Raw genomic sequence first — 27888 nt, forward strand, 5'->3', positions numbered from 1 at the left:
TACGATGGGAGACAGGCGTTAGATGTTTCCTTTTTCGCCGGGGGGGGGGGGGGGGGGGGGGTTTCCATCTTTTCATTTTTCTCCGATCTTCAAACCCTTCTGCATTACCCTCACCATGTGTTTCTTTACTTTGTCATTGTACTGCACCTATGCCCATTCATTCGCATTCCTGTATCTTGAGTCTATTCCGTGACGCTGGCTACTGGCGTTTTTGGGGCCACCAATGGTTCCCTTTTGTCATCTTTCCTTCTTTCATGTTAAGTTTGTCCTTATTCAGTGGTAATAGATACATTTACTTTGTTTATGACTATGTTCAAGAAGGTGGTTGGGAGCTGAATGATAATGGTTGTAGTTCAGTCCCATGCTGGACTCATGTAGCCCCAGCCTGGATGGAAGAAGCCTGGTGTGTTTCCATCGAGTGAATTCGAGCGCATCGCTGAGTGGTCTACTCCAGGGCCATTCGACATGGCAAGATACACCTGAGCGCGTATTTCCTCATGGGTAAATTGTCACTCGCTGCTGACACTCGATGCAGATGGGGTGTGTCATAACTAATCCACGTTCCCGCCGCATGCGCATGGGCACCGGATGTGATATTAGGGTCGAGTTTTCGTCCTTGCATACCAAGAACTATATTTATAATGTCCAAGTGTACCTCGACTCATACACTTCAGGGCAACGCAGTCGAAGCAGCCGACACGTTTTCAGAAGCGAGGGTCCCGCCCTCCAAGCTCCCGTCAATACCCGCCGCCGACAAAATTGCCCAGCGCACAGCATTGACACCCAGCATACGACCAGGCCCAACAGTTATATCTGCACTGCAAGTAATAAGCTCTCCCAGGGCACCGGGCCCCTCTGAAACACGAGGGTCAGGTTGGACATGCTCGCGCAGACCTTGCAGCATATCCTGAAGGCGCTGAATCCCGATAGTCGACACGCCTATTTTGACCTGCTTTTGCTTCTTGCCGAGCACTTTGTCGACTTTGGAGAGAATGATCTGGTGCGGGATTGCGTAGCGTCGGAAGAGTCCGAGGATATAGGCGTCGTTTTGCTTGATGCCGTGTTCGCTGTCGATGAGAATGAAGGCTCGGCGGAGTCTGGAATGGCGTATTAGAATAAAATACCAATGAAACTGCGACAAAGACGTACTGCTTGCGCCCCTGGAGATATTTCATAATCTCCATCCCCCATTCAGACCGACTAGCCTTTCCATACCCCGGCATATCCAAAAGCACAACCTTATGCTCGCCGCCCTTGGTACCTCCGATACCAAAAGCATTCATCTCCCTCGTGCGACCCGGCTTTGATGAAGTCCAACATATATCTTGGCCCATGATCGCGTTCAACAGCGAGCTCTTGCCGACATTGGAGCGGCCCAGGAATGCGACTTCGGGCTCAATGGACGACATTGGAGTCGTGCGGAATTTGCTAGCGGACCATAGCTTGAGTGGTGAATGGCGCGACGGTATGAAGAGCTTGTCCGCGAAGGCTAGTTGTTCGGCATTGGGCGGTTTCGTGTCCCAGTAATAGCAGAGATCGGAAGGCGTGAGGTCTTTCAACTCGCGCTTGTTTGGGTTCGGTGGAGGAGGGGGTTGTGGTGACGGTATTGTTCGTGATGTCGAATATATACGTCTGGCAGGTATTGATACCCTGCAGATGCACGCCTTCATCTTTGATCGTGTGTGAGAAGGTGTCGATGGAGTCCGTCGAGTTCTCCGGAAAATCCGCGCACGGGCCAGTCGAGCCCGAGCTATCGGCGCCGATAAGCGCGATCCTCGTCCTTGAACTTGTCTTGCACGTTGGACTCGACCAAGTCTAATAACTCTATTCTCGAAAGAGCTCTTCGAGCAGCAGGTGGCCCACGATGATCAACGCCGTGCTCGTCTTCAATAACAATGGCCAGCCCCGGCTGACCAAGTTCTACACCCAACTCGTGAGTCCACCCCACTCGATGACCAGCACCAACTGACACAGTATCAGGACACCCAAACACAGCAATCACTGATCTCGCAAATATACCAACTCGTCGCACAGCGCCCATCAAGCGCATGCAACTTCCTTCCTCTTCCACCGATCCTCTCCCAAGGCGCCGCCAGCTCCTCCGCCGGCCCCTCCGATGCGCCAACGCAGATCACCTACCGCACCTACGCAACGCTCTCCTTCATCATGATCTCCACATCTACAGAGTCACCACTTGCGCTCATCGATTTGATCCAGGTGTTCGTGGAGGCATTGGATCGCATGTTCGAAAACGTGTGCGAGCTGGACTTGATCTTTGGCTATGAGACGATGCATGCCGTGCTGAGCGAGATGATTGTTGGCGGTGTCGTGATCGAGACCAATATCGACAAGATTACTGCTGGCGTGCGTACCCAGGAAGGGTCTGCAGGCAAGAATAAGGCTATTCAGGCGGCGAGTACAAGTTTGGGTCGTGGAGCGCTGCCTGGGTTGGGGGCGTGGCGGTGATGGGACACCCGAATGGCTTCTATTTTTTTAGTTTTGATGGATCTGGCGGTTATATTGCATGGCAGGCTTTCTCTCGGCGTTTTTGTTGTACTGTACATAGACTCTTCTACTGTTCTTGCTGCGCGGTAGGTTCGGATGTGATGATATTCCACTTTTCGGAATGCCCGTTGGCAAGAAACGTCCCACACTTTTTCATTGACCGGCAGAATGTATTTCACTTGAAGAATTCTTATTAATTTCCCAATTACATGAGTGTTGAAGCAAGCAGCTCGAAACCGAATATTTTGTCATGTGACTTAGTCACATGATTGAAGTTGTAGTATAGCCCTAGCCCTAATCACGTGGTAGCACTAGCGCGACCCACGAGAAATTCATAAGATCCGCACCGCTTCATTCTTTCTTCTTCTCTTCGTCAATCGTCAACCAGCGCACCGATCCCATCGACAACAATGGTAAGCACTTGAATGCCTTTTTAAAGGCTTCGCCTGCTGCAGCGATGCCGTAAAGACATTAGTCTCTTGCTTCCGATTGTTCGCAATCGAAGCAATTCCGTCTTTTGTCCACAGCCTCGAAAGAGATGTGGGCAATTGGCGATGATTTGGCTGGAAGCATGAGCCGGAGCCCGTAACACGGCCTCGACTCATCGCTCTCCTTACGAGTTCAAAGAAGATGCAGCCCGTGGTGGACAAGATCGCTGATCTTCTTTTCTCAATGATAGCCTCCCAAGTCCGGAAAGAAGACCGCCGCTATGCCCTACCCCCAGGGCAAGGCTGGCTCGTCCAAGAAGGCCGCTAAGGTTCGTTTCTTTCCCCTGGAGGCTCGAGAAAAAGAAGATGAGATCGCTGACGTTCGCAGAACCCTCTCATCGAGAAGCGTACCCGCAACTTCGGTATCGGCCAGGACATCCAGCCCAGGCGCGATCTGTCCCGCTTCGTCAAGTGGCCCGAATATGTCCGCCTCCAGCGCCAGAAGAAGATTCTGAACATGCGCCTCAAGGTCCCCCCGGCGATTGCCCAGTTCCAGAACACCCTGGACCGCAACACCGCTGCCCAGACCTTCAAGCTCCTCGCCAAGTACCGCCCTGAGACCAAGGCTGAGAAGAAGGAGCGTCTCGTCCAGGAGGCCACCGCCGTCTCCGAGGGCAAGAAGAAGGAGGATGTCTCCAAGAAGCCCTACCACGTCAAGTACGGTCTCAACCACGTCGTCGGCCTCATTGAGAACAAGAAGGCTTCCCTCGTCCTCATCGCCCACGATGTTGACCCCATTGAGCTGGTTGTCTTCCTGCCCGCTCTCTGCCGCAAGATGGGTGTCCCCTACGCCATCGTCAAGGGCAAGTCCCGTCTCGGTACCGTCGTCCACAAGAAGACCTCTGCCGTTCTGGCTCTGACCGAGACCCGCTCCGAGGACAAGGCCGAGTTCTCCAAGCTCCTCTCTGCCATCAAGGAGGGCTACACCGACAAGTACGAGGAGACCCGCCGCCACTGGGGCGGTGGTATCATGGGTGCCAAGGCCAACGCCAAGCAGGAGAAGAAGACCAAGGCTGCCGAGGCTGCCATCAAGGTCTAAGCTCACCCTTTCCGTGACTTAGTTTTTGTTGGTTGGGATCGCCGCTCCCCAGCTATCTCCTACAAAAGTTCTTATGGGAAACGAGGTGTTCAAGGCTCCGGATGACTTAGCTTTAATAGATGGGTGAGAAAGAGCCCTTGGGCGCTTTGAACCCCATTTTCTCCAAAAAGAAAATTTTTTCTCACGAACTCCTCGACGGCCTTATGTACCACTTTCTCGCAGATACCCATGAATCCATTTCTCTACCGTTCAATATGGCCTTAAGTAGATAATTAGAGATTGGTTTATGCAGTCTGCATGTGTATACGTCCTTGTAGAACTCTGATAGAGAAGTCTGAAAGCAGAAGTCCGGTAAATCGTTCTGGTGAAACTGTGTGCGAATTTCGCGAACCTTAAATCCGATATTCGGAGATTTTTCCAAGCCTCGCGCAAGTCGTTGAAGGACCTCACATAAGAAGTCATCTTCCCCAAGCAGGTCTGTCTAAGAGAACCCAACGTCAAGTGTATAGGGCTGTCTATAGTCGACCGACTTGAGTTAATCCAAATTGAATCCTACTTCCATCCTGCTCTCGGACACAAGGAAAAGTCCCCATTTCGACGACTCTACGCCAAGCCCAACCAACTATACCAAAATATCCGAAATGGCCATAGCTTCCATCTTCCCATTCCCTATTTATGGGATATCAAATGAGCGCGTTAAACTCATCCCATTCGACCCCGAAAGACATGGTGACACATTCTTCAATCTATCCTCGCCGTATCCCGAAATATATTCACACATGCCCATAGGACCATGGGACTCGGCAACCGAGTTCAAAAAAGAGTTCACCGACGGTCCATCCAACAGCATCATCTCATTCTCCAATCCCGAGTCATTCGCTTTCACTATTATAGACAAGACACGAGACCCATCACCAGAAGATCCGGAAGGTGAACTCGCCGGCACCGTGAGTTTCATCCGGACATCACCGATACACCTATGCACGGAGGTCGGATTCGTCGTTATCCTACCGCCATACCAGCGTACACACGTGGCTAAGAGTGCTGTCGGGTTAGTGCTACGGCTTGCACTGGAGCCCCCAGAACGAGGTGGTATTGGATTGCGCCGGGTCGATTGGCGGGCTAGTACGACTAACCTGGCCAGCTCCAAGCTTGCGGAGAAGATGGGATTTGAGCGTGTTGGGGTTGTTCCCTGGCATATACGCTTTGTCAAGGGCAAGCTTAGGGGTAAAATCGGGAATGGGAGGGAGTTGCCTCCTGGCTGTGATCCGGAAGACGTGTGGAGGGATACGGTGAATTACTGTCTTGCGTGGGATCGGTGGGAGAGTGGAGTGAGAGAGACTGTACAGAGTGTAATCGATTGACATGAAATAGTGCCCAAATCACACTATTCATTACAGTAGGCAATGGAATTGAGTCTGAATTGGCACGGCTCGGCAAATTGAAGTCAATGCTACATGTGATGCCGCTCGAGCGTTGTGCCATACTACAGCCGAAGACATCATTTCATGTGTACGGGTTTTAAGTTACGACATTACATTGATACCTTTATGGGTCCTTCCTTTCCAAAGAAACGTGGTACATCACGAAGTTTTCGTTCTCTCGACTTTTGCTGTCACTGCATTCATAGCCAGCACTAGTGCAGCACCCAAACAGGAGGGAAATCCCCTGGCTACTTCTGAAACGTGATTTGGATGCTCTTATAATTCAGCTGAACCAAGAAAACAGTTCGTTGTCCTCAAAGCCGAGGCAAAGGCAGCTTATAAAACAGCTCATGGATTTCCCATTAGCGACCAAGCCTCCTCAAGCCTCGACGAAGCAATCGACGAGTTGGCTTTTAGTGCAATTCACGAAGCTGTCCACACCGATGCATATCATCTAAAACTCTACTGGGTCGATGCCGGTCCGCGGAATTGGCTCGATTTGGACCTCCCTGGTGGCCGATATTCCTATGACAACCCAGACTGTATCTACCGCACGATTCCCATCGATCACAGTCTCAGTTATGTTGTCAAATGGTATCGTCACCAATCATTGTTAGGTTGTATATAGTAGACACCCGAAAATATTTCGAAACACATCGACAAGGTCATTTTATACTGGTCAGCTTTGTGTGGCGTAGGTTGCAATATTGGTTTCCCTAGGTCTACGCTTCAATGCAGCACTACATGACATGTCGTTACATTAAATGCCGGTAATAAGCTTAATTGGACATACAGTGGAATGAGGAGCTTGTGGACCAACTCGCGCCCTTTGGTTGATACCCGAAAATAAACTCTGCAGCAAACGCGCCAACCCCTCACTATTCCACTGTTATTGCAAAGCGCTTTCATCAAGCTCGGCTAGAGCCAAATCAGCATTTTGGGAGATTTAGAATGAATAGGGAACCTTGAAAATTCCCACAGCTGATCTATCGACTCCTTTATATTCTAGAATCCCATACGATCAGTCTCATGGCCGGTACGTACAACCTCATCCTCTCCGAGTCCATTGCTAACAACAATCCAGACATGCAATTACCCGGTGAGCCTCTGCGCATTGGGTTGCTCTTATTCCCGGGCTTCCAAGCACTAGACGCATTCGGCCCACTGGACTGCATCAACGTCCTCTCACGAACAGAGGGCATCACTTTATCACTTCTCTCATCCACCCTAGACCCAGTATCAACAACTTGTCCCGAATACCCAGGGAGTGTCGGACAAGAGATACTCCCAACACACACCTATGCAGCACCACCGCCCCTGGACGTCCTCCTCGTCCCCGGCGGCCGAGGGTCCCGGGGTTCCGGGCCGACAGTGCTCGCAGCTATCAAATTCATCAAGGACACATACCCGCGGCTGAAATACGTAATCACCGTATGCACCGGCTCTGGACTGGCAGCGCGGGCTGGAGTGCTGGATGGCAAACGGGCAACCACTAACAAAATGGCGTGGAAAGAGATGATGGCGCTGGGGCCGGAGGTACAGTGGGTATCGCGGGCGCGATGGGTTACGGATGGGAATATCTGGACCTCGTCTGGTGTTAGCGCGGGGATAGATGTGACGCTGGCTTGGATTGGGAGTGTGTTTGGGGAGGAGAAGGCGAAGAGGATTGCAGATGAGATTGAGTATACGAGGCATGATGATCCCAGTTGTGATCCATTTGCGGAGTTGTACGGGTTGTGATCGAAATGCCTGCTATCCAATTGACAGTCTTTTTTTTTCTTTGAAAGCTAGAGTTATACATTATGGATTCACCGCAGCAGTCCACCTCCTAAGGCAGTATGGCACAGGAAATGAAATCGGGATATTCAAACCGTTCAGAGAAACCGCCAGCTCGGGAACAACGATGAAGAAATAAAAAAGAAAAAGGAAAAAAGATGGTATGGAAAAACTACAGGAAAGAAAGATCAAAGCAAGAACCGGTGGGAAAATTACAAAAGTCAAGAATCCCCAGCGCGCCCAAAGACCAGATGCCACACCTAGCATCAAGGAAACCCAGCCTAAGACATGCGGAGAAGGAGAAAGTACAGCGGAAGAGAATCAGGAGGCATAAACATAGTCGCGGTCATTCGTCATTAACGTTGAGTCCCAGTGGGTCGTGAAAGTCCTTGTCTTGCCTGTAAATGGTGTTAGCCGCAGGTTACTCGTTGCTATAGATGGATGTACTGACCTTCATTTGTTCAATTCTTGCCTTAAGCTGGCTTGTGACTTCAGCAGCGCGCTTCCAGTTCTCAGCAGGCTCTGCAGACCGGGGCTGCGCCTCGTCGTCTGTGGCAGTGGCTGACGCCCGAGCAGACGACCGAGTCGGGCTGGCGATTCCAGAAAGACCATATGTCGGGCTCAGCTTGCGCCGACCCAAGCCACCCTCTCGGCTGCTGAAACCCGGTGACTCTAGGCCACCGTTTTCTCCATCCTCGCTGTGGTTGGCAGAGGCGTAGCTTCGGGGCCGTGAACTCTCGAAACGAGAACCCATGTGAAGGCCGGAACGGGCTGCTGCATCGTGTCCATTGCTGGCAGGTTCTTGGTACGTGGGGTTGACATCTGGCATGCCCATGCTGCCGGCGTCGGAGCCAGCGGTGGTTGGGCTCAGAGCAGATGCGCGGAGGGCTCGAGACAACTCACGCTTCAACCGTTCAATCTCTCTCTGCTGCTTCTGGACGTTTGCCTCTGCGGCCTCGGCATCACTCCGTGCGCGGACAAGTTGAGTCTCCTTCGCCTTGATGCTCAACACATCTCTCGTGTGATCCTCAATCAACTGGGCATTCTGGTTCTGTAGCTCGGTAATTTGGGAGTTGATCTTGGAGCGATCTGACTTCATATCTTCGATGATGCGGGCGAACCTCTCCTTCTCCATCCGCAGCTCTTCCATTTTTGCTCGTTCCGCGGCGGTCATTCCTGCGGGGGCTGGGGCTGGAGCCGGGGCGGCCTCGGGCGCTGATGGCTTCGCGATCGGTCGGCCAGCAAGACCGCGACCGAGGCCGAATTTGGGGGCGGCTGGGGGAGGAGCATCATCTTCCGCAGGTGGAGGGGCGGCTCGACGTTGCGGCGAAGCCAGACCACCTGGACCGCCGAGCTTGCGCTGGAGCTTGAGACCAGCCCCAGGAGGCGCCAGGCCACTGCCAGGCTTTGAAATACCGCCGAGCTTGGAAGGAATTCCCCTAGTAGCTGGCTTGGCAGGATGACCCTCGGCCGGGGGTGCAGCAGGAGCCGGTTTCTTGAGTCCCATAGCTGGCTTTTTGCCTGGAACAGTCTTCCTGGCAGCGGGAGCAGCAGCCTTGGGAGGAGGTGCAATCGGCTTAGGGCGTTCCTTAGCCTTCACTTCCGCAGTTTCGAAGTATTCCTTGATCTTGGTCTTTCGAATTTCGTCCAATCCATCAAGGTACGGGTTCATAGCCCTCTCGCCCAAGATCTTCATCAGTGTACCCAAAACCTCGGCACCACCGGATCGAACAACTTCAGTCGACTCGGTCAAAAGCTTCGTACCTGCGTCAGCGATTGACTTGATCTCCGGCTTGGCTGGTACAACTCGGGTGGAGCGGAGGCAACGGATCAAGAACTTGAGCGTCTCCTGCTTCACTTGCGGGTTTTTGTGCTTGAGGTATTCCAGGATGTCTTCCAGACAGTCAGAGAGGTCTGTTGACGAGAACACGCCATCCAATGCTTGTCCTAGCGCGTCTGCCACAGTCTGCTTCTTCTCCTTCAGGCGCTCCAGCATCGGTACCATAATGACGGATCGGTATTTCACGAACCCATTGCGCATGCCTCTGGCCAGAACGTCAACACAGTTGGCTGCCACTGCCACGACAGCAACATTGGCATCCTTCATGCACTTGGCCAAGGCCCTCATAATTTCATCATAGGGTCCATCCTTGATCCGAGGCACGTTGATCACATTATAGAGAGCATCCAGGGCTTCCTTGCGGTCCTTCCATTTTGACGAAGCGAGTTGGTCATGAAGATCCTTGGGGATTTTGGGGAAAACGTCAATGGGCTCTGCAAGATCGAAAACATCGACTTCCGCCTCTTCTTCGACGAATTCTTCACCAGCTTCCTCATCGGCTCCGTCCCCGCCTCCGGGAGCTGCGCTAGCCGTGGCCATAGCATCTTGTTGGGCTCGAGTGTATCGTTCTTGTTTCGCCGGAGGCTCTTGTTTGACTCCCTCAAAAAGCTTCTCCAAATCACCCTGCTGGACCGGCTTCAGATCGGCCCAGAAAAGAGGCTTGATGGCTTCACGCAGCCACCGATACAACTCCACGGTCAAGTTCTGTGCTTCGGCACGGACATTCTTATCCGCGTGGCCAAATACCTTCGGCAGTACCTTTAAAGTCGGCTTCGGGTCCACAATCTTGCATCCGTAGTTATGGTAGATGGCGGTCAACGCTGCGAGTGCGCCCGCAACGACTTTAGGGACTTTGTGTGATAGTGTAGGTAGGAGCTCTTCGAGGACCGGATCGGCTTTGTCCAATTCGACGCATAATAAGAGGGCCTCCTGAGCGCTGGCTTTACCAGCCGGTCTGGCACACGGGAGACCCTTTTCCGCGATCGGCCCGACAGTGTACCCCCGAGTCCTAGGGAAGCTGTCAGCAACTCGCAACCAACAAAAAATCATGGCCGATATGGGAATTATGAAACACACCTTGCGCATGCTTGCACGCCTCCGAATTTCAAGAAAGAACAGTATGCTCCCAAGCCCTCAATCTGCGCCGCAACGTTGGAATCTGCGACTGCCCCTTTCCACAAACTGGGGTCTTGCAGGAATGGCGCAAACACGGGGTCTGATTCATCGGGCGTCTTTTCGAATTGGGCTTTGGCGTCTTCGTAACCCTCCTTGCGGACTTTCCAGTTCTATTGATCGAGTCGAGGTCAGTCTTCCTTTCGTCGACCGGGACGTGATCTCGAGATCGCACGGGGAGAATAGCGAACCTTATGAGCGAACCGGTCCTGTAGCGGCAAGGAGGAGAAATCTTGCTCGCCGTCGGCCATGGCGACGGGCTTGGTGGTTAAGTGGTCAAAGAGATGTGCAACCAGGTGGGATCTGGAATAGGTACATACGTTAGCGATATCAGCACTCAGACCCCTGCGTATGCGATATAAATGAAGAACTGAAAGGGAACGGTCTCCTAAGGGACCGTCGGGCTCGGATCGTCGTACTGTGAGGGTTTTGGTGCCTAAAGCAATGGACGGGAGGAATTCGAGATCAACTCAGTCCGCGATCAGGGGACGTCGGTCTCATGGAAAGAGCGTATAGCACAGAAGTCAAGAAAAACTAGAAATCCCAAACTAGCGACCTGAGGGGTAAAGTGAAGCGGGTCAGCGCCAGAGGGGAGAAATAAACAGCGGGCGGCTTTGGAGATCGGGAAGTAAACAAGCGGCCTTGGCGGTGTCGAGGGTTTGTTGTGACCCCGCGGTGGATCTTCACTTTGTTGCTTCTCTGCTCTCCTTACACTACGACTTTGAGATCATTCGCTCCCGCAATTTGCTTTGCGCATACCGTCCGAGCCTTTCTCCTTTGTGAGCGACAGCCTCCGGTGCATGCGGAGGGGCAGCGAGGACTGCCTGGGAAACACACAAATCCGCCGGCACCATGAGCCAGCTACTCACGGCGCGACAGGCGGAGGAGCTGTATGCGCCACCATTTCACCTGGCTTGACACCTGGAACTAACTTGACGGGTTTTCTACTACAGACACAAGTCAATCATTGCCTACTTGGCCTCCGCGAACCTGTCCCAGAGCTCCGCTGCGCTGCGAGAAGAACTCGGCGAGTCGATCACGGTTGACGATAACACACTGAAGAAATATGAGGGGCTACTAGAGAAGAAATGGACAAGTGTTGTCCGATTACAGAAGAAGGTGGGGAGTCTCCTACCAAAGATGCCCTGAGAGATCCAGGAGACTGATTGCCGTGGTAGATTATGGATTTGGAATCACGATGCGCCTCTCTCCAAACCGAACTGGACACTGCAACCCCTACATCTTTGTCTCGACGAAATCAGGATCCGGCATCCTGGCTGCCGCGCGCCCCTCCACGCCACGACCTAGAGTCGCACCGGCAACCGGTGACTTGTGTCGCCTTCCACCCTATATTCTCCTCGCTCGCCTCTGGATCAGAAGACACGACAATCAAAGTTTGGGACTGGGAGCTAGGTGAACTAGAGCGGACAATCAAGGGTCACACGAGGGCAGTTCTGGATGTGGATTATGGAGGACCGCGAGGGGGCACGCTCCTTGCATCATGCTCCTCCGATCTCACGATCAAGCTGTGGGACCCGGCCGATGAATATAAAAATATCCGCACCCTACCGGGCCATGACCACAGTGTATCGGCGGTTCGATTTATCCCATCTGGGGCCGCGGGCTCACCGATGTCCGGTAACCTGCTGGTATCCGCCTCTCGTGATATGACATTGCGGATCTGGGATGTGACCACTGGATATTGTGTTAAGACATTGCAAGGACATGCCGCATGGGTGCGTGATGTAGCACCATCACCGGACGGTCGATTTCTCTTTTCTGCCGGAGATGATCAAGTCCCGCGCCTCTGGGATATCTCATCTGGAGAGACCAAATCCACTTTCTTAGGCCACGAGCATGTCATCGAGTGTGTGACTTTTGCTCCGCCGACGAGCTACCAGTACTTGGCACCTCTCGCAGGACAAAAGAAGCCGCCGCCAACATCATCCTCTGCAGAGTTTGTGGCTACAGGCTCGCGTGACAAGACCATTCGTCTCTGGGATGCCCGTGGCAACTTAATTAAGACACTTGTCGGTCACGACAACTGGGTGCGCGCACTCGTCTTCCATCCCGGCGGGAAATATCTTCTTTCAGTTGCCGATGACAAGACTGTGCGATGCTGGGATCTCACTCAAGAATGCAAGTGCGTGCGTACCATCGCCGCTCATGACCACTTCATCACCTCAATTCGATGGGCACCTCCGTTGATCAAGGACAGTGGTGCCAATGGTGAAGCCGGAGCCAACGGCGCCGAAGGTGCCGGTTCAAATGGGGTGAAAGAAGACCCCAACGCAGCGAGCAAAATGTCCATTCGATGCGTACTCGCAACCGGCAGCGTGGATCTTAAAGTCCGGGTCTTCACATCGTGAGAACCGCCACAAGCTGCTGGACCAAGCTTGCAAAAGGATCTCAACAAGATCAGAGTGCAGGATCCTCTGACATGTCAGATCAACCTGCCTACGAAGCAATGGTACTCCAGTCGCCCGGTGCACAGGAGGAATTGGGGTTTTAGAAGGCCGTTTGTCGTTTCTGGGCAAAGGAGTTGGTTTCTCTTCCGTGATACCAGTGACTTGCTTTCCATTTACTGCTGATTTAGGGATTGGGCTGGACTCGCGTCCGCGGGAAAAAAGAGGTCACTTCCTTTTCCCATGGTGTATACACTTTTTTGATTTTTATCAGGTGAACGGGCTCATTTTCTCGTACATATTTCTCTAATGCCGCATTTTCATGGGATTGACCAATGAACCGTACGTTTTAAAAGACACTTCAAAAGAGTATGGTACGATAGAGATAGTCCAAGTATAACAACCTGTGGCCAAAGATAGAACAGTAGACGAATGGAAGTTTGTATAGTATAGTATAGTATAGTACAGCACATGTCCGCGACGGTCGTCCTAGTGTCCATCAGTCAGTAAGCGAATTGACAGCGACAGATCGTAAACAGTGCAGAAAAATAACAATTGGTATCAGGAGTAGACTTCGCCGTTTACATCAAGCACGCTTTGCGTGTCAAAGTGAGCTGGGTTAAGCGGAAGGGATCATCATATAAAGCCCCAAAAAAGAAACAGAAAGCACAGAAAGAAAGGTAGAAAAAACGTACCGGTCATGATCCGACATGCAAAATAGCATGGATATCTAAATTGACAGCCCAGAAGACCCATAACTCAGCGCAATGACAAGCCCAAAGCCTCTCAAGAATCAGACTGCGCTTGTGTTGCCAGCCTCTTCTCGACCAAGGCCTTGACCTTTCCAACACGCTCATTCCCTTGATGGATACGGTGAATCATCTCCGCCTGGGAGAGCTCCTCGCCAGGGTTAATCTGCACCCTCGACGCCAAATCAACCTCCTCCCCCAACCGTCTCGACTCCCTACGCACATACTTGGCAGCCCAGCGGTTCTCGCGCTCGGTCTGGCGCTCTTGAGGCGACATAACAGCCGGGCGCTCATCAATGGGCACAGCGAAGGGGGTAATGATACGCTCGACGATGTGGTGGACGTGGCGGCTCTTCGGGGCGCCGGAGGAGAACTCGATCACGTCGCCCTCGCGCAGGGAGTTGCGGGGGTCGGAGACGAGGAAGCGGGTTTCCTTGGGATAGTATTTCCGGATACGCTTGTCCCAGAAGTTGTGGCGGAAGGAGACGGTGACGGTGCGCTCCATGCGCCCGACAGAGACGACGGTGCCGGTCTTCAGGCTCGAGGCGTAGTTGCGGAGCATGGCCGGCCGTTGGAGCGGCTGGAGCCCGGATGCTTGTGGTGAGGGGGTGGAGGATTGTGCGGGTTCTGTAGATGTTGAGGCATTTCGAATGGACTGTGGGATCGAGAGGGTGGATGTGAGGATCGTTGATCGGGTCAGGACCATTGGTGATGCCATTGACCGCATAGGCAGGGCCGCCCGGAGGAGATGGCTAGGAGCCATGGTAAATTGAGACTCTCTGCTGTAGTTGACTGCTGGATTGATTTCAAATAGACCAGAGACAGGGGGCTGAAAGGAGTCCGAGCGGGGAGAATTGGAAGAGCACTAAACAGTGAAGTTGCGGAGACGCGGCGTTGAATCTTGAGAATTTCGTGAGTTGAGTTTGCACTGTTTGCACACACATCAACAACTATCGGACACGACCTCAATACTTCACTTAGCATTGGTTTTCATTCTCACTTTACTCATATCATTACTTCGTAATTCATAACATGTCTAATATAGCATACTCGGTGAATGAGTCGCCCGTCTCCCTACACTCCCCATGGACCAACACATCGTTGATCATCTGGCTATTATACGCACTGAACTTGGGGTTCCACCACCGTCGTCCACAGGCTGCGGGACTTGAAACACATCGCCTCCTATTAGCTCTTTGCAAGTTTGTGGCTTTGATGCCACTAAGCCTCTGATAGACGGGGAAACAACTCCCCCCACCCTCTCTCTTCGGTGGCCTGCGTGTTTACCACAGCCTGCAGCCAAGCACTCAATCCCAATGCCAATACCTAATACACTGACGAGGGGGATGCTCCTAGAGGAAGACGCCACGTATAACCGAACTTTTCTGCTACAGCAATCGAACAGGAGGTGCCGGGACTGGATGACTCGACGGATGGCGTCAGACGGGCTATGCAGTAGTTGAAGGAGTGGAGTGGACTTGTAAATCGGGCTGGCGTGGCTTGAAATTTCCTGCTTTACTCGGTAAATCTTGAAAACTTCGTATTTTGAGCTATAGTTAGATCGTAGTACAGAGTACCCAGGTACCGAAGGAACGTTTTGCATCTAAGGAGGAGAGAAGATTAATATCCTAGAACCCCAATCTGCAAAAACACAAATTCCCATGCAATCCGAAAGAGAGAAAAAGCCAGTACAGTTCGCCATATTAATGTCGTGAGAGCATCTAATTTCGTTCAACGCGTGTCGAGCTCGCCAAGGTCAATTACGCGGCTTTCTCAGGGACCGGGATTTCGTTCTCGCTTGAGGCCACGGCGAGTTTCTTGGCCTGGAATTTGTCGGCAGAGTGGGCTGATATCCGGGTGAGTTCGGTGACGAAGGATTGGCCCCAGAATGCACTGGATTTCAATTAGCTCGACGTTCCTAGCTTAGAATAGAATGATCATACCTGGTGTATTTGGACACGTATTTGTCCAGCTTGGCGAAATTCAGAGCGCGCTGTTCATCACTCATGGTGACAGCCTCTTGGTATGCACCAGCCAGCTCCTCCGTATTCCATGGGTTGACAATGATGCTGCCGTTGAGACTCTGGGCAGCACCTGCAAACTCAGACAGTACCAAAACGCCATGGCGCTTCTGCTGTGTCGCGATGTACTCGTAGGCGACCAGGTTCATTCCGTCGCGGGTCGAAGATACGATGCAAGCATCGGAGACGGCGTAGAGCGCAATGAGCTCATCAAAGTTGACGGACTTGTGGAGGAAGTGGATGGGCATGAATTCAACCGTGCCAAACTTGCCGTTGATCCGACCGACAAGCTCGTTCACTACCGCTCGCAGATTCTGATACTCCTCGACATCCTGCCGGCTCGGCACAGCGACTTGTACCAGAACGACCTTGCCAACCCACTCTGGGTGGTCACTGAGGAAGACCTCCAGCGCATGCAGCTTCTGCGGTACGCCCTTGATATAGTCCAGGCGATCGACACCAACCATAAGCTTGACGCCCTGAAACTTTTGCTCCAGCATCGCAATGCGCTTCTGGACCTTCTCCTTCTTCAGACCCTCCTTGAACTTCTCGGGATCAATACCGATCGGGAAAGCACCGCATGTAATAATCTTGCCCTGGAACTCGATTCCGTTGGGTGTCGTAGCAAGTCCCCTATTTCCATTAGCCGAATGTATATCCTCTCCCTCTTGTCGATTCACTCACAGTAAGCGCGAGCAACTGCTCAAGAAATGGCGAGTGTAGTCATAGGTATGGAATCCAATAAGATCGCAATGCAAGACACCCAAGAGAAGCTCGTTGCGCACAGGCAGAATCCGGTAAATCTCACTGCTGGGGAAGGGCGTATGCAAGAAAAAGCCGATCTTGACATTCTGCTTGGTGTCACCGATCTCCTCGCGCAGCATCTCCGGCAGCAGCATCAAATGGTAGTCGTGCACCCAGATCAGATCACCATCCTGAACTTCCTTGGAAATAGCTTTTGCGAAAAGACGGTTCGCTTCTTTGTATGCCTCCCAGGCGGACTCGTCGAAGGTGATTTCACCGGGGTGGTAGTGGAATAGCGGCCAGAGGATGGAATCTGCGACAAGTCCCGCTAATTAGCATAATGAATGACACTCAGCATTGCAGAAAGCACTGACTCGAAAATCCATTGTAGTGACGATCTGCCAGGTCGTCGTCGATGAAGACCGGCACCGCGCCGTACTCGTCCTTCAAGCGCTTCTTGACCTCGGGTATCTCAGGCTCGGGCACCTCCAAACCAGGCCAGCCGTACCACTGGAAGGTGGTCGACTTGGACAGACCGCTGAGTCCACTCACCAAACCTCCCGATGACATGGAAAAATCATATTTGCCGTCTTCGGAGCGCTTGATGGTGATGGGGAGCCGGTTGGAGACGAGCAGCAGGCGGGCCTCGTTCTTGGGTTCTTCGATCGAAGGCATGGTCGCGAAGGAATCAGACTAGGCGAGAAGGATACGAAGGAGATGCTCTTAACACCGACAAGTGTATCGAGGGAAAAGACGACGCCGGAAGAACAGGGAACAGGAACACCTGCAGATCAAACGATGGTCAGCGCCCGCAGGAAAATTCCTGGGGAGAGGAAGTAGGACCGACTGAAAAGAATTAGTCTATCGAGAACAATCCACCAAGCTCACGCTTGACACGGGTTGCAGAACGCAGAGGGAGATAAAAAGCGCAAGGGCGGGGGACAAGTGAGGTCAGAGCCCCGAAACTTGGAACAGCTACCTTTTAAGGTATGGTGGAGCTCCTCAATATCACTCACATCGGTCTGAGTGAACAGAGGACACGGTTGTTTAAAATAGTTCTTTCGTGCTAGAAGAGATCTAGGCCGATCACTACATCCGGGCCCGTCCTTTATTTAGGTACTACTGATTGAGGGGTTGGACAAATCCAGGCTTCGCCCGGCTGAGACCCGTCATCGATTCATGATTGGACCTTGGTTCAACCCAGCCAGTCAGGCCTCGCTATGTTCGTCCTGGTATAGGCCATGCATTCATTCACGTACATCTCGGAGCGTAACTACGATGAGTTGGCCAAGGTGATCGAGTTGCTGCCCGAAATGACCGTTTGCTGACGTCTTCGGAGACCAGTGATCTTACGTAACCATCGTTGACGGGGTGCGGGTACTGTATAGAAGCATCTAGTATGATGAAGAACGGTCTGGTCTGGACATGCACGAGGCTAACTGCGGATGACCCACCGTGCGCAGAACTCAATGCTGACGGGTCATATCCCGTCCGGGAATAACCTCTCAATCTATATACACTTATTCACAAGTTACAGCGCCGACCTATCACCCAAACGCCACTCCCCGGACTCACCATTATGCACTACCCGCCCCTCGTTCTCCAACTTCATCAACACCTGTACTACTCCATGAGATGCCGGCAAATGAAGGCTCTCCGGGACATCGCGATAGATAACCTTGACCAGGTCCAGCGGCGTCCAGCCTCTACGCTCAGGCTCAGACTCGCCTTCTGTAACATCGAGCTTGCTGTACCGCAGAACGCGTAGTACCTCGTCTTCCCGCTGCTGACGGTGCTTGATGTACTCGGAAATGCGCGAGTTGGTAGACTCCATTACGGCGCCGTGTCCGGGGTACCCGCGGCCTTGCACACGGTTGAGCATGCGGTTGAGGCTGCCTAGGTAGGTATGAAGGTCTTCAAATACGGCCGTGCCGTGACCGAGGACATCTAGTTTATCATTACCATCGATATCCCAAGTCCAAGAGAAACAAGATGTACTTACTATCACCGGTAAACATAGCATCCTCCTCCTTGAGCATAAAGACCATATGGTCAACCGTATGTCCCGGCGTATGGCACGCCGTCAGAGTAGCGCCCTCCACGGTAAACACCTGTCCATCGCGGATATCCTCATGTCCGCTATCCGGCTGGTGCTTGAAAACAGTAGCCTTAGGACAGATGCGGAGCAAGTCGGCGACACCATTTACGTGGTCGCCATGCCAGTGAGTGAGGAGGGCCTGGTGAACGGTGGCATTCTCCTCGGAGAGCACGGATTGCAGACGAGCAGCCCAAGTGGGCTTGCCCTCGCCCGTGTCGATGAGGATTCGCTGGTGGCCGCGGCCAATGAGGTAGGTATTGGTTCCTGATAAAACGTGAGTGGGAATTACAGGCCAGAATCGAGGCACATACCTTGCAGTGTAAACTATGCCCGTGCTCGGTCAGCCCGACCTGTTGCCTCAACTCTGGATCAAATAGGTATCTGCTTACCTTGCCTGGGTTTCCTCCCAGTATCCTGATTACCGACGCGCTGAGGCGCTCAATTTCCGGCAAGGGAACGAGCTGTGCCATTTGTTCGAGATTCTCCGAGTAGCGGAGGATGTGTTGAGCCAATCCTCGGTCGTCGATTATTAAGAGGTGTTGATTGCGGGGAGGGTGAGGTCTATGTAAGCGGAGAGATCACATACCCTCTGGTCGATGTAGTCACGGAATTACCGGTTCTAATTGCGCATCGCAAAGGACTTCTGTTCTCGTTATCCGCGGGGGAGCGACGGGCCTCGGCAGATTAGCTCAGCTGGATTTCATGCCACATTGGTGATGGTATACAATCTACAATCTACAACTGAGAACAGGTTGAATACAGAAAAAAGGGTATACGTGCTATCCTGGAACATACAGAAACGATGATTTATTGAAATCAAAAGCTATATCCATTGAGCCCACCCAAAAGGGAATCCAACGCAAGGCCAACTAGGCCGAAAATCAAGATATCGTAAATTTTTCCCAGAGCGCAACTCCTCATACCAGGCTCGAAAAAGGGACAGACGCGCAATGAGTGAATCCTTAATCAGAAAATTGTCACCCAGTTCCTCTTTTCTGGGCGCTAAACACAGGAGAGAGAACGTAGTTTACACGGGCACCTCACGGCAGCCCTTGAAGACGTGAGAAAGTTTAGTTGCCGGCCTTGCGAGCCATGGTGTTCAGGGCGGAACCGTCGCGGAACCACTCGATCTGGGACTCGTTGAAGGTGTGGCTGAGGGAGACGTCGAAGGGCTCGCCACCGTCCGCGGGGTGGACACGGAGAGTCATGGGCTTGCCGACGGCGAGCTCAGTGCACATAAGGTCGACCTTGTCCTCGGGCTTGATCTTGTCGTAATCGGCGGGGTCGGTGAAGGTCAGGGGAAGCATACCCTGCTTCTTCAGGTTGGTCTCGTGGATACGAGCGAAGGAGCGGGTGATGATGGCCAGACCACCGAGGTGACGGGGCTCCAGAGCGGCGTGCTCACGGGAAGAACCCTCACCGTAGTTCCAGTCACCAATGACAACCCACTTGACGCCGCGGGCCTTGTAGTCACGGGCGGTGGCGGGGACAGCGCCGAACTCGCCAGTGAAGGTGTTCTTAACCTTGTTGGCCTCGCCGTTCATCTCGTTGACGGCACCGATCAGCATGTTGTTGGAAATGTTGTCCAAGTGGCCACGGTACTTCAACCAGGGACCGGCCATAGAAATGTGGTCAGTGGTGGTCTTGCCCTGGCACTTGATCAGGATGGGGATGCCCGTGGCGTCCTTGCCATCCCAGGCCTCGAAGCCAGCGAGGAGCTGGAGACGGTCACTGGTGGGGGAGACAGCGACCTCGATGGAAGCGCGGTCGGCAGGGGGAGCCTGGTAGGTGTCCATACCGGGGTCGTAACCCTTGGAGGGGAGACCGTCACCGGTCGGGGGCTTGAGCATGAACTCCTTGCCGTTGGCGTCCTTGAGCTTGTCGGTCAGGGGGTTGAAGTTAAGGGTACCGGCAACGGTCATAGCAACAACCAGGTCGGGGGAGGCGACGAAAGCGTGGGTGGCGGGGTTGGCGTCGTTACGACCAGTGAAGTTACGGTTGTAGGAAGAGATGATGGAGTTGGCCTCGCCCTTCTTCACATCCTTGCGGTCCCACTGACCAATGCAGGGGCCACAGGCGTTGGCGAGGATGACACCGCCGTACTCCTCCATGGTCTCAAGCTGGCCATCACGGGCAATGGTGGCGCGAATCTGCTCGGAACCGGGGGTGATGGTGAACAGAGACTTGGACTTGAGGCCGTGGTCGAGAGCATCACGGGCGATCGAAGCGGCACGGGACATATCCTCGTAGGAGGAGTTAGTGCAAGAACCGATCAGACCGACCTTGAGCTCCTCGGGCCACTTGTTGGTCTTGACGGCCTCCTTCCACTTGGAGATGGGGGTGGCCAGATCGGGGGTGAAGGGACCGTTGATGTGGGGCTCGAGCTCGGACAGGTTGATCTCGACGAGCTGGTCGTACTCGGCACCCTCGTCCTCACGGAGCTGGGCAGCGTAGTCACGGGAGAAGTCACCAATGCTCTGACGCTTGGTGGCCTTCAGGTAGTCGTACATACGGTCGTTGAAGGGGAACATGGAGGTGGTGGCACCAATTTCGGCACCCATGTTACAGATGGTACCCATACCAGTGCAGGACAGGGAGTTGACACCGGGGCCGTGGTACTCAATGATAGCACCAGTACCACCCTTGACGGTCAGGAGACCGGCAACCTTCAGGATGATATCCTTAGGGGTAGTCCAGCCGGACATCTCACCAGTCAAGCGAACACCGATGACCTTGGGGGCCTTCAGCTCCCAGGGGAGACCGGCCATGACGTCGACGGCATCAGCACCACCGACACCGATGGCGGCCATGGCGAGACCACCAGCGTTGGGAGTGTGGGAGTCAGTACCGATCATCAGACCACCGGGGAAAGCGTAGTTCTCCAGGACGATCTGGTGAATGATACCGGAACCGGGCTTCCAGAAACCAATGTTGTACTTGGCAGTGGAGGAAGCAAGGAAATCGTAGACCTCCTTGTTAATGTCGTTGGCACGAGCCAGATCCTTCTCGCCACCAACCTGGGCCTCAATCAAGTGGTCACAGTGAACGGTGGTGGGGGTCTGGACGGAGGGCATGCCGGCGGACATAAACTGAAGGATAGCCATCTGGGCGGTGGCATCCTGGCAAGCAACACGGTCGGGACGGAGCTTGAGGTAGGAAACACCACGCTCGATGTCCTGGCCGTGGGGGTCGTCCAGGTGAGAGTACAGAACCTTCTCAGCGTAGGTGAGAGGGCGCTGCAGACGAGAACGGACGATCTCGAGGTTCTCGGACATCTTCTTGTAGTTGATGTAGTTGCCCTTCTCGTGATTGGTCATCTCGACCTTCTTATCGAGGGGGTCATTGGTAACGGTAGCGAAGCTCCGGGGCCCGAAGAACTATACAAGATCGAGAGTTAGTAGCTGCCACGTTTCTAGTTGCTTCATCCAGTCTGTGATCCGGGGACCGTTGCAGGTGGGTGATATTGGGCTGAATCTGCTTACAAGACGGGCCTTGGGAGCCTATTGGAGTAACATGTTAGCTATCAATTCATCCAGATCGATTGGTGATGCCGACTGGGACCGGAGTCGACGCAGTCGCGCATCAGGAAGCCGAAGGCAGGGCGCAACTTACCAGCGCACCGGCGCGCACAAGGCGGGAAGTGATCATGATGGCAAGCTATCTCTTTACGAGGCAGCACAACACATCCAATGCAGAAGCTACCACCTTCACCTGTGGAAGCAAAATAGATAGTGGAGAGTGAAAGGAGAAGAGGAAGAAGAGGGAAGAAAAAGGAAAGCTTGGAGGTTTTGAGTGGGCAAGAAAGCGGGACCGAACAGCCGTAATCGCCGTTACCACGGCGATACCGTACGTGTATTGTGTTTAGCAACGGTTCGGGTCTCCCGCATGCGACGGCTCGAGGGGGGCTGAGCTGCACGCTAAATTGAGTATAGAACGGAGAATTTTCTCTGGGAAACTCGGAATTTACTCAATAGAGCTCACCAAATATCGGTATGCACTACGATACATATGAAGCCCCTTCTCTGTTCTCTACGTGCGACGGGAGAGCATCGAGCCCGTCCCAGACGGGACCGTAATGGCAATACGCGGCATGTGACGGGTTGAATCCGGCCACCAATCACGGAATTTGCAATTACACTCCCCTTGACCAGCATTCGGACCAAAGGCTACGAAGTGCGGCCAGTGCGACCTGGGGGTGCAAGGTAGCTCGGCCTGTACCCCGTTCACCCGCACCTGTCTCGATACTCCTGTCTCGCATGTGGTTGCCGTGGCACTTGAGACCACCGGGTACCTCGTGGGGATCATTATGGATCCTGGTCATCATGATCATCTAGAATATCAACAATAATACCGTAGTATCCTCATTAAAAAGGACAATGTAGCCCTACTCCCCGTTTCCATCTACCCAGGTAGAAGCCGGATAAGTACCTTGCCCAATGTGTCCCGGGGTATTAGCTTCACCAAATCCTGTCAACATGCCGCACTGAAGACGTCATAAATTACAGACCGTCCGGTGTGACGAAACCAGGGTGAAGCAACCAGGGTGAAGCCGAGGCGTGCCGACCGACCTTCCGCCGTGCTCTTTACCGGTACCAATCAGTGCGAGTGCGTTTCAATCGTGCCGACCCACTCGGCGGAAATTTCGATTCCAATCTTTTTTTTGAGCCCCGAATCCTTGACCCGTTCTCCACTACGCCCCATCATCACTCCGGAAATCGGTGATAACCTTTTTTCATTCCTTGTCTTCGTGATAGTCGCTGATACGGAGAGCTAGCCGACAAGATGGGTGCCCTCAGGAGACAAAGAGTCAAGTGCAAGCGTATGACCAGGTATGTGCTATGCTCTACGGAGATTTGTGCGATATGCTAACGGTTCCGCAGAGGCTTCGACCAGGTCCGCAACGACATCGATTCTCCCCGCCATTTGGAGCAGTACATTGAGACTAAGGATGCTGAGGATCTGCCTGGGCTCGGTCGGCACTACTGTGTCGAATGCGCCAAGTGGTTCGAGAGCGAGTACAACATGAAGGCGCACACCAAGGGCAAGAACCACAAGCGAAGGTGAGTTTGGCCTGAGAACACCGCTACCTCACGGCTTCGCTGACTTTTTCGCAGGGTTCGTCAACTACAGGAAGAGCCTCACAGCCAAAAGATCGCCGAGGCCGCGGTCGGATTGGGAGCCGTTGACAACGGCAAGCGCGCGGTGGACGACACCGTCGAAATGCAAGACTGAATCGGTTTCCCCGGTCGCCTTGAGGAAATAGGAGCAGTGCACATGGCATTGCCATCCAGCTCGATCTGGACTCGGTCACGAACGAACACGAACACCCCCAAAACAACCAATGCGACGTCTACACAACGCTCTGCATCTGCATATCCGGTGGAGTCTCTCACGTGAGGCATTTTTTTTTATATGCCGAGTTTCGCCGTTCTGCCGGTTTGCGGGACCGCAAAACCGCCGGTCTTCGGCGGATGCGGCATTCAACCAGGGCGAAATGCGAAATTTACCCCTTGGTAAAATTATTCCAATAGAAATCCCTCAATACCAAATAATCGGAGTCTAACCTGAATGGGTGTTTCGGTCTATGTGCATTGGGCTTGGCTATAAAATGTTCACACTTTCTATGCGACGTAGTATTGGCCCACAGGAGGCTCATGGGCTGTTAGGGTCTTCATCAGCCATTCGTATGCCGCCCACTACCATTGTTAGCTTGGATGAGAAACGAGGAAATGGATAACCTTGGAATCGTACCTGAACGGCATTCACAATGAATGCTCTGACACTGCAGATGCCGAGGCCGCGATAGAATGCATGTACGCCCTCGGCCCGATACACCTCTCGGGCGATCTGGAAGGTGTTCAAGGTTTGCCGAGGTGGCTGCAATAAAGATCGACCCTCAGACGGCCCTGTCAAAGAATGATCATGCATCGTCTGTGCTTGCAGCCTGGTCTTGATCATGTCCAGTGGGAAGACCGAGCCCCAGGTGACAATGCCCGCAATGCCACCGCACAGAAGTACTCTGAGAGCAGCTTCGTGTGAACTTTCGTTCTGCGTCATCATCCAGCGCTTGCAAAGCTCGTAGGACCAGAAACTATACCAAGTTCTTGAATAAGCGGTCGCAAATCGATATGCGGGGAAGATTGCATACTAGAACCCATAGCCAATTGAATCTCTGGCGCTTGTAATTGCACCCCCAAAGTACAGACCCCTCCAGCCGCGATTGCGATATATATCCTTTGCAACGGTCCACGATGAGACCTCCGGTCGGGTATCTAATTGTGCTCGGCATTTGATGAATTCAGTCGGAGAGGAGATAGTCCAGCTGGCCAGTCCGCCCGCAGCACCGGCTAACCAGATTTTATACAGAGCAACACCATCGGGTTTGGTGGGGTCCGTGATGGAGCTGTCGAGTGATGTCAATGACCGATTGTATGCGACGAAGAGAATTGCATTTAGAGCGCCGTATCCCAAGATCGGAGCAGCCGCACCTAAAAACACAATCAATGTTATAATTTTGGAAAGCAATCGATTCACGAACCTCGAACGAGAGAGCTGGCCCGCTCAAAGCGGCTTAGATGTGGTTGAGAAGATACATCTGAATTGCCCGCTTGCAGCCGGACCTTGATTACGTCCAATGGGTTGCCGATGATGATCCCAAGGGCACCACTGATGTAGCCAGCCCAGAAATCAGATGTCATAACTCGAATGTGTCAAAGAGAGCAGCGTCCCACTTCAGCGAAGCTTGGAGGATCCCCGGCTTTGGCGGGGAGGGTCACGTGGGGCCGCGGCACTTTGGTGTTGTAGCCTGACGCGAGGCAGGAACGCGTCGGTGACAAGCAGCTTCACTTCACCTTGTACAGCGTGACTTGTACAGCCGATTCGAGTTGGATTAGACATTGTATTGGATTTGAGTCATGTGGGTGTCTGATTCTCAACACTCGAGGTATTTCTCTAACATCTCGTCCTCCCCAGGTATCGCCACAAGCAGGCCGGGACGGACGGCGTCAAGACACCACTGCAACCCAAATCCCTGAATTCCCTCGATCGTCTCTCCAGGCCTTTTAAATGCCCCGGGTCTGCGACACCGACTCGAGCATCAGAGAAACCTGCAAGAAAGAGACGAAAGGTCAACTATGCAGACGCTGACGGCAGCACCGAGGATGGAGCAGAGAAGCCGTACACAAACGAGGACCGACTTGCACTGGCGACCCGCGAGGTCAACCGATTTCCAGTGTTTAAGCCAAAAGATAAAGATACCGCATTCAGGACACATTTTCGGATCCCCTTGATCAATAAATCAACCGGTGAATACGATGCAGGCCGGCCACCACCGACACTGGGATTGCGGCAAGGTGCCACATTTGTCGCCAGACCTCTTCACGATCCAAGTGGCGAATTTGCAATTGTTCTTTACGACCCTACCATCGATGATGTCCCGCAGGTGCCTGAAAAGAAGGAGCCGGGAGAGACAAATGGAGAAGATCAACCAAAAATAAAAGAACCACTGGTACATAAGAGTTTGGCAGATATTCTTGGTCTGAAAAAGAAGGTGGAGGGCCGGCCAAAGGTGCCGGTTGTAATTGACCCGAGACTGGCCAAGGTTCTTCGACCACATCAAGTGGAGGGTGTGAAGGTATGTTAACCTGGATCTGCCCTTGCTGCAAGCCTGGGGCCCTGTTTCTGACATGAACAGTTTTTGTATCGATGCACGACAGGGTTGATTGATAAAAATGCAAATGGATGCATCATGGCAGATGGTATGGGTCTGGGTAAAACGGTATGACAACCTAGCCTTCCTACAATAATCCGGCGCTGAAACGACTAGCTTCAATGTATCTCCTTGATGTGGACATTACTTAAACAAGGCCCCGAGGCCGGGACGACAACTATTCAGAAGTGTGTTATTGCATGTCCGTCGAGTTTGGTTGGAAATTGGGCAAACGAATTGGGTAAGTGACTTCCAACACTTGCTCTTCCACGACATTAACAGTTGCAGGTAAATGGCTTGGCAAGGATGCTACTACCCCTTTTGCGATAGACGGAAAGGCAACCAAGACGGAGCTCACTCAACAAATCAAGCAGTGGGCAATCGCCTCTGGCCGCGGAATTGTCAGGCCCGTCCTTATCGTGTCCTATGAAACGCTCCGCATGAACGTGGAAGCGCTGAAGGACACGCCTATCGGTCTACTTTTGTGTGACGAGGGACATCGGTTGAAGAACAAGGAAAGTTTGACATGGATGGCTTTGAACAGTCTGAATGTCAGCCGCCGTGTTATCCTTTCCGGAACGCCGATTCAAAATGACTTGTCTGAATATTTTGCTCTCCTGCACTTTGCCAATCCTAATTTGCTAGGCTCTCAGAATGAGTTCCGCAAACGATATGAACTGCCCATTCTCCGCGGCCGTGATGCAGCGGGTACTGAGGAGTCCCGAAAGCTTGGTGATGAACGTCTCGCGGAGCTATCCAGCATTGTCAACAAGTTCATCATTCGCCGGTCAAACGACATCCTATCGAAATACTTACCTGTTAAATACGAGCATGTGGTGTTCTGCAACATGTCTCCATTCCAACTGGGTCTCTACAATCACTTTATCCAGAGTCCCGAGATTCGCAGCTTGCTTCGGGGGAAGGGAAGTCAGCCTTTGAAAGCCATTGGCATCTTGAAGAAGCTCTGCAATCATCCCGACCTCCTCGACTTGCAAAAAGACCTTCCTGGATGCGAACACACCTACCCCGAGGACTTTACTCCCCCGGACTCCCGTGGCCGTGACCGAGAAGTCAAGAGCTGGTACTCTGGAAAGATGATGGTGCTAGATCGCATGCTTGCTCGAATTCGCCAAGACACTAATGACAAGATTGTCCTTATCAGCAACTACACCCAGACTCTAGACCTGTTCGAGAAGCTTTGCCGATCTCGTGCATATGGCTGTCTGCGACTGGATGGAACGATGAATATCAAGAAACGTTCAAAGCTGGTGGACAAGTTCAATGACCCGGATGGCCCCGAGTTTGTGTTCCTGCTCAGTAGTAAGGCTGGTGGATGCGGTCTGAATCTGATCGGCGCGAATCGTCTCGTCCTCTTCGACCCTGACTGGAACCCGGCCGCCGACCAGCAAGCCTTGGCTCGGGTGTGGCGAGACGGCCAAAAGAAAGACTGTTTCGTCTACCGGTTTATCGCAACTGGCTCAATCGAAGAAAAGATCTTCCAGCGACAGTCCCACAAACAATCCCTTTCATCGTGTGTCGTGGATTCAGCAGAAGACGTCGAGCGCCACTTCTCATTAGAATCATTACGAGAACTCTTCCAATTCAAACCCGAGACCCGCAGCGATACCCACGACACGTTCAAATGCAAACGCTGCCGGCCCGACGGTAACCAATTTATCAAGGCGCCGGCCATGCTCTATGGCGATACGAGTTCATGGAACCACTTTGTTAATAGCGGCGACAAAGGCCCCATGGCTCAGATTCAGGATTTGTTGATGCGGCAGGAGGTTGGCGAGAGGGATGTTTCGGCTGTTTTCCAGTACATTAGCCATTGATCTTATGTTGGGCGTCTTGGGTCTATATTTGGCGAGACTTGCTCTACGTACCTTTTTTTTCTTCTCCATACCCCCTCATCTCT

General features: G+C 52.9%; 14 protein-coding genes across 14 annotated transcripts; 7 read left to right on the forward strand and 7 right to left on the reverse strand.

The window, feature by feature from the left end:
- Positions 1-670: 670 nt before the first annotated feature.
- N7498_009281 (translation initiation/elongation factor MRX8) lies at positions 671-1670 on the reverse strand (the record flags this gene model as incomplete). Its single annotated transcript, XM_058456337.1, has 2 exons — positions 671-1097; positions 1150-1670. 2 exons carry the CDS (start codon positions 1668-1670, stop codon positions 671-673), a joined length of 948 nt encoding a protein of 315 aa, XP_058303236.1.
- A 194-nt stretch (positions 1671-1864) lies between these two features.
- N7498_009282 (putative AP-3 adaptor complex subunit sigma) lies at positions 1865-2466 on the forward strand (the record flags this gene model as incomplete). Its single annotated transcript, XM_058456338.1, has 2 exons — positions 1865-1933; positions 1981-2466. 2 exons carry the CDS (start codon positions 1865-1867, stop codon positions 2464-2466), a joined length of 555 nt encoding a protein of 184 aa, XP_058303237.1.
- Positions 2467-2881: 415 nt separating this feature from the next.
- On the forward strand, positions 2882-4300 carry N7498_009283 (60S ribosomal protein eL8). The gene is made up of 3 exons (XM_058456339.1): positions 2882-2918; positions 3185-3262; positions 3322-4300. The coding sequence occupies exons 1-3, from the start codon at positions 2916-2918 to the stop codon at positions 4030-4032; spliced, it is 792 nt and encodes a 263-aa protein (XP_058303238.1). The 5' UTR covers positions 2882-2915; the 3' UTR covers positions 4033-4300.
- Positions 4301-4673: 373 nt separating this feature from the next.
- On the forward strand, positions 4674-5396 carry N7498_009284 (GNAT family N-acetyltransferase; the record flags this gene model as incomplete). The annotated part of the gene is made up of 1 exon (XM_058456340.1): positions 4674-5396. The coding sequence occupies one exon, from the start codon at positions 4674-4676 to the stop codon at positions 5394-5396; it is 723 nt and encodes a 240-aa protein (XP_058303239.1).
- A 1089-nt stretch (positions 5397-6485) lies between these two features.
- N7498_009285 (DJ-1/PfpI family protein) lies at positions 6486-7196 on the forward strand (the record flags this gene model as incomplete). The annotated part of the gene is made up of 2 exons (XM_058456341.1): positions 6486-6492; positions 6541-7196. The coding sequence occupies 2 exons, from the start codon at positions 6486-6488 to the stop codon at positions 7194-7196; spliced, it is 663 nt and encodes a 220-aa protein (XP_058303240.1).
- A 392-nt stretch (positions 7197-7588) lies between these two features.
- On the reverse strand, positions 7589-10496 carry N7498_009286 (putative spindle pole body component; the record flags this gene model as incomplete). Its single annotated transcript, XM_058456342.1, has 4 exons — positions 7589-7630; positions 7684-10081; positions 10150-10358; positions 10437-10496. 4 exons carry the CDS (start codon positions 10494-10496, stop codon positions 7589-7591), a joined length of 2709 nt encoding a protein of 902 aa, XP_058303241.1.
- Positions 10497-11097: 601 nt separating this feature from the next.
- On the forward strand, positions 11098-12614 carry N7498_009287 (WD40 repeat domain-containing protein; the record flags this gene model as incomplete). The annotated part of the gene is made up of 3 exons (XM_058456343.1): positions 11098-11135; positions 11199-11364; positions 11424-12614. 3 exons carry the CDS (start codon positions 11098-11100, stop codon positions 12612-12614), a joined length of 1395 nt encoding a protein of 464 aa, XP_058303242.1.
- Positions 12615-13436: 822 nt separating this feature from the next.
- On the reverse strand, positions 13437-14162 carry N7498_009288 (uS17 family ribosomal protein; the record flags this gene model as incomplete). Its single annotated transcript, XM_058456344.1, has 1 exon — positions 13437-14162. One exon carries the CDS (start codon positions 14160-14162, stop codon positions 13437-13439), a length of 726 nt encoding a protein of 241 aa, XP_058303243.1.
- Positions 14163-15159: 997 nt separating this feature from the next.
- Positions 15160-16839, reverse strand: N7498_009289 (glycosyltransferase family 20 protein; the record flags this gene model as incomplete). The annotated part of the gene is made up of 4 exons (XM_058456345.1): positions 15160-15292; positions 15343-16053; positions 16105-16477; positions 16539-16839. 4 exons carry the CDS (start codon positions 16837-16839, stop codon positions 15160-15162), a joined length of 1518 nt encoding a protein of 505 aa, XP_058303244.1.
- Positions 16840-17695: 856 nt separating this feature from the next.
- N7498_009290 (uncharacterized protein) lies at positions 17696-18732 on the reverse strand (the record flags this gene model as incomplete). The annotated part of the gene is made up of 4 exons (XM_058456346.1): positions 17696-18111; positions 18167-18526; positions 18574-18586; positions 18652-18732. 4 exons carry the CDS (start codon positions 18730-18732, stop codon positions 17696-17698), a joined length of 870 nt encoding a protein of 289 aa, XP_058303245.1.
- A 600-nt stretch (positions 18733-19332) lies between these two features.
- acoA (aconitate hydratase ACO1) lies at positions 19333-21910 on the reverse strand (the record flags this gene model as incomplete). Its single annotated transcript, XM_058456347.1, has 3 exons — positions 19333-21639; positions 21745-21762; positions 21875-21910. The coding sequence occupies 3 exons, from the start codon at positions 21908-21910 to the stop codon at positions 19333-19335; spliced, it is 2361 nt and encodes a 786-aa protein (XP_058303246.1).
- Positions 21911-23044: 1134 nt separating this feature from the next.
- N7498_009292 (putative C2H2 finger domain protein) lies at positions 23045-23494 on the forward strand (the record flags this gene model as incomplete). The annotated part of the gene is made up of 3 exons (XM_058456348.1): positions 23045-23091; positions 23143-23322; positions 23377-23494. The coding sequence occupies 3 exons, from the start codon at positions 23045-23047 to the stop codon at positions 23492-23494; spliced, it is 345 nt and encodes a 114-aa protein (XP_058303247.1).
- A 389-nt stretch (positions 23495-23883) lies between these two features.
- N7498_009293 (uncharacterized protein) lies at positions 23884-24960 on the reverse strand (the record flags this gene model as incomplete). Its single annotated transcript, XM_058456349.1, has 4 exons — positions 23884-23958; positions 24014-24353; positions 24411-24750; positions 24801-24960. The coding sequence occupies 4 exons, from the start codon at positions 24958-24960 to the stop codon at positions 23884-23886; spliced, it is 915 nt and encodes a 304-aa protein (XP_058303248.1).
- A 216-nt stretch (positions 24961-25176) lies between these two features.
- N7498_009294 (DNA-dependent ATPase RAD54) lies at positions 25177-27805 on the forward strand (the record flags this gene model as incomplete). Its single annotated transcript, XM_058456350.1, has 5 exons — positions 25177-25184; positions 25235-25895; positions 25956-26039; positions 26088-26211; positions 26259-27805. 5 exons carry the CDS (start codon positions 25177-25179, stop codon positions 27803-27805), a joined length of 2424 nt encoding a protein of 807 aa, XP_058303249.1.
- Between the last annotated feature and the right edge of the window lie 83 nt (positions 27806-27888).

This window comes from Penicillium cinerascens (assembly GCF_028974065.1).
Source record: "Penicillium cinerascens strain IBT 15544 chromosome Unknown scaffold_4_segment0_segment1, whole genome shotgun sequence".
NCBI classification, from domain to species: Eukaryota; Fungi; Ascomycota; class Eurotiomycetes; order Eurotiales; family Aspergillaceae; genus Penicillium; species Penicillium cinerascens.

Excerpts from the sequence above, each read along its gene's own strand:
- N7498_009283 (XM_058456339.1), top strand. Across the intron at positions 3,263-3,321 it reads CGTCCAAGAAGGCCGCTAAG|AACCCTCTCATCGAGAAGCG; the intron begins GTTCGTTTCTTT and ends TGACGTTCGCAG.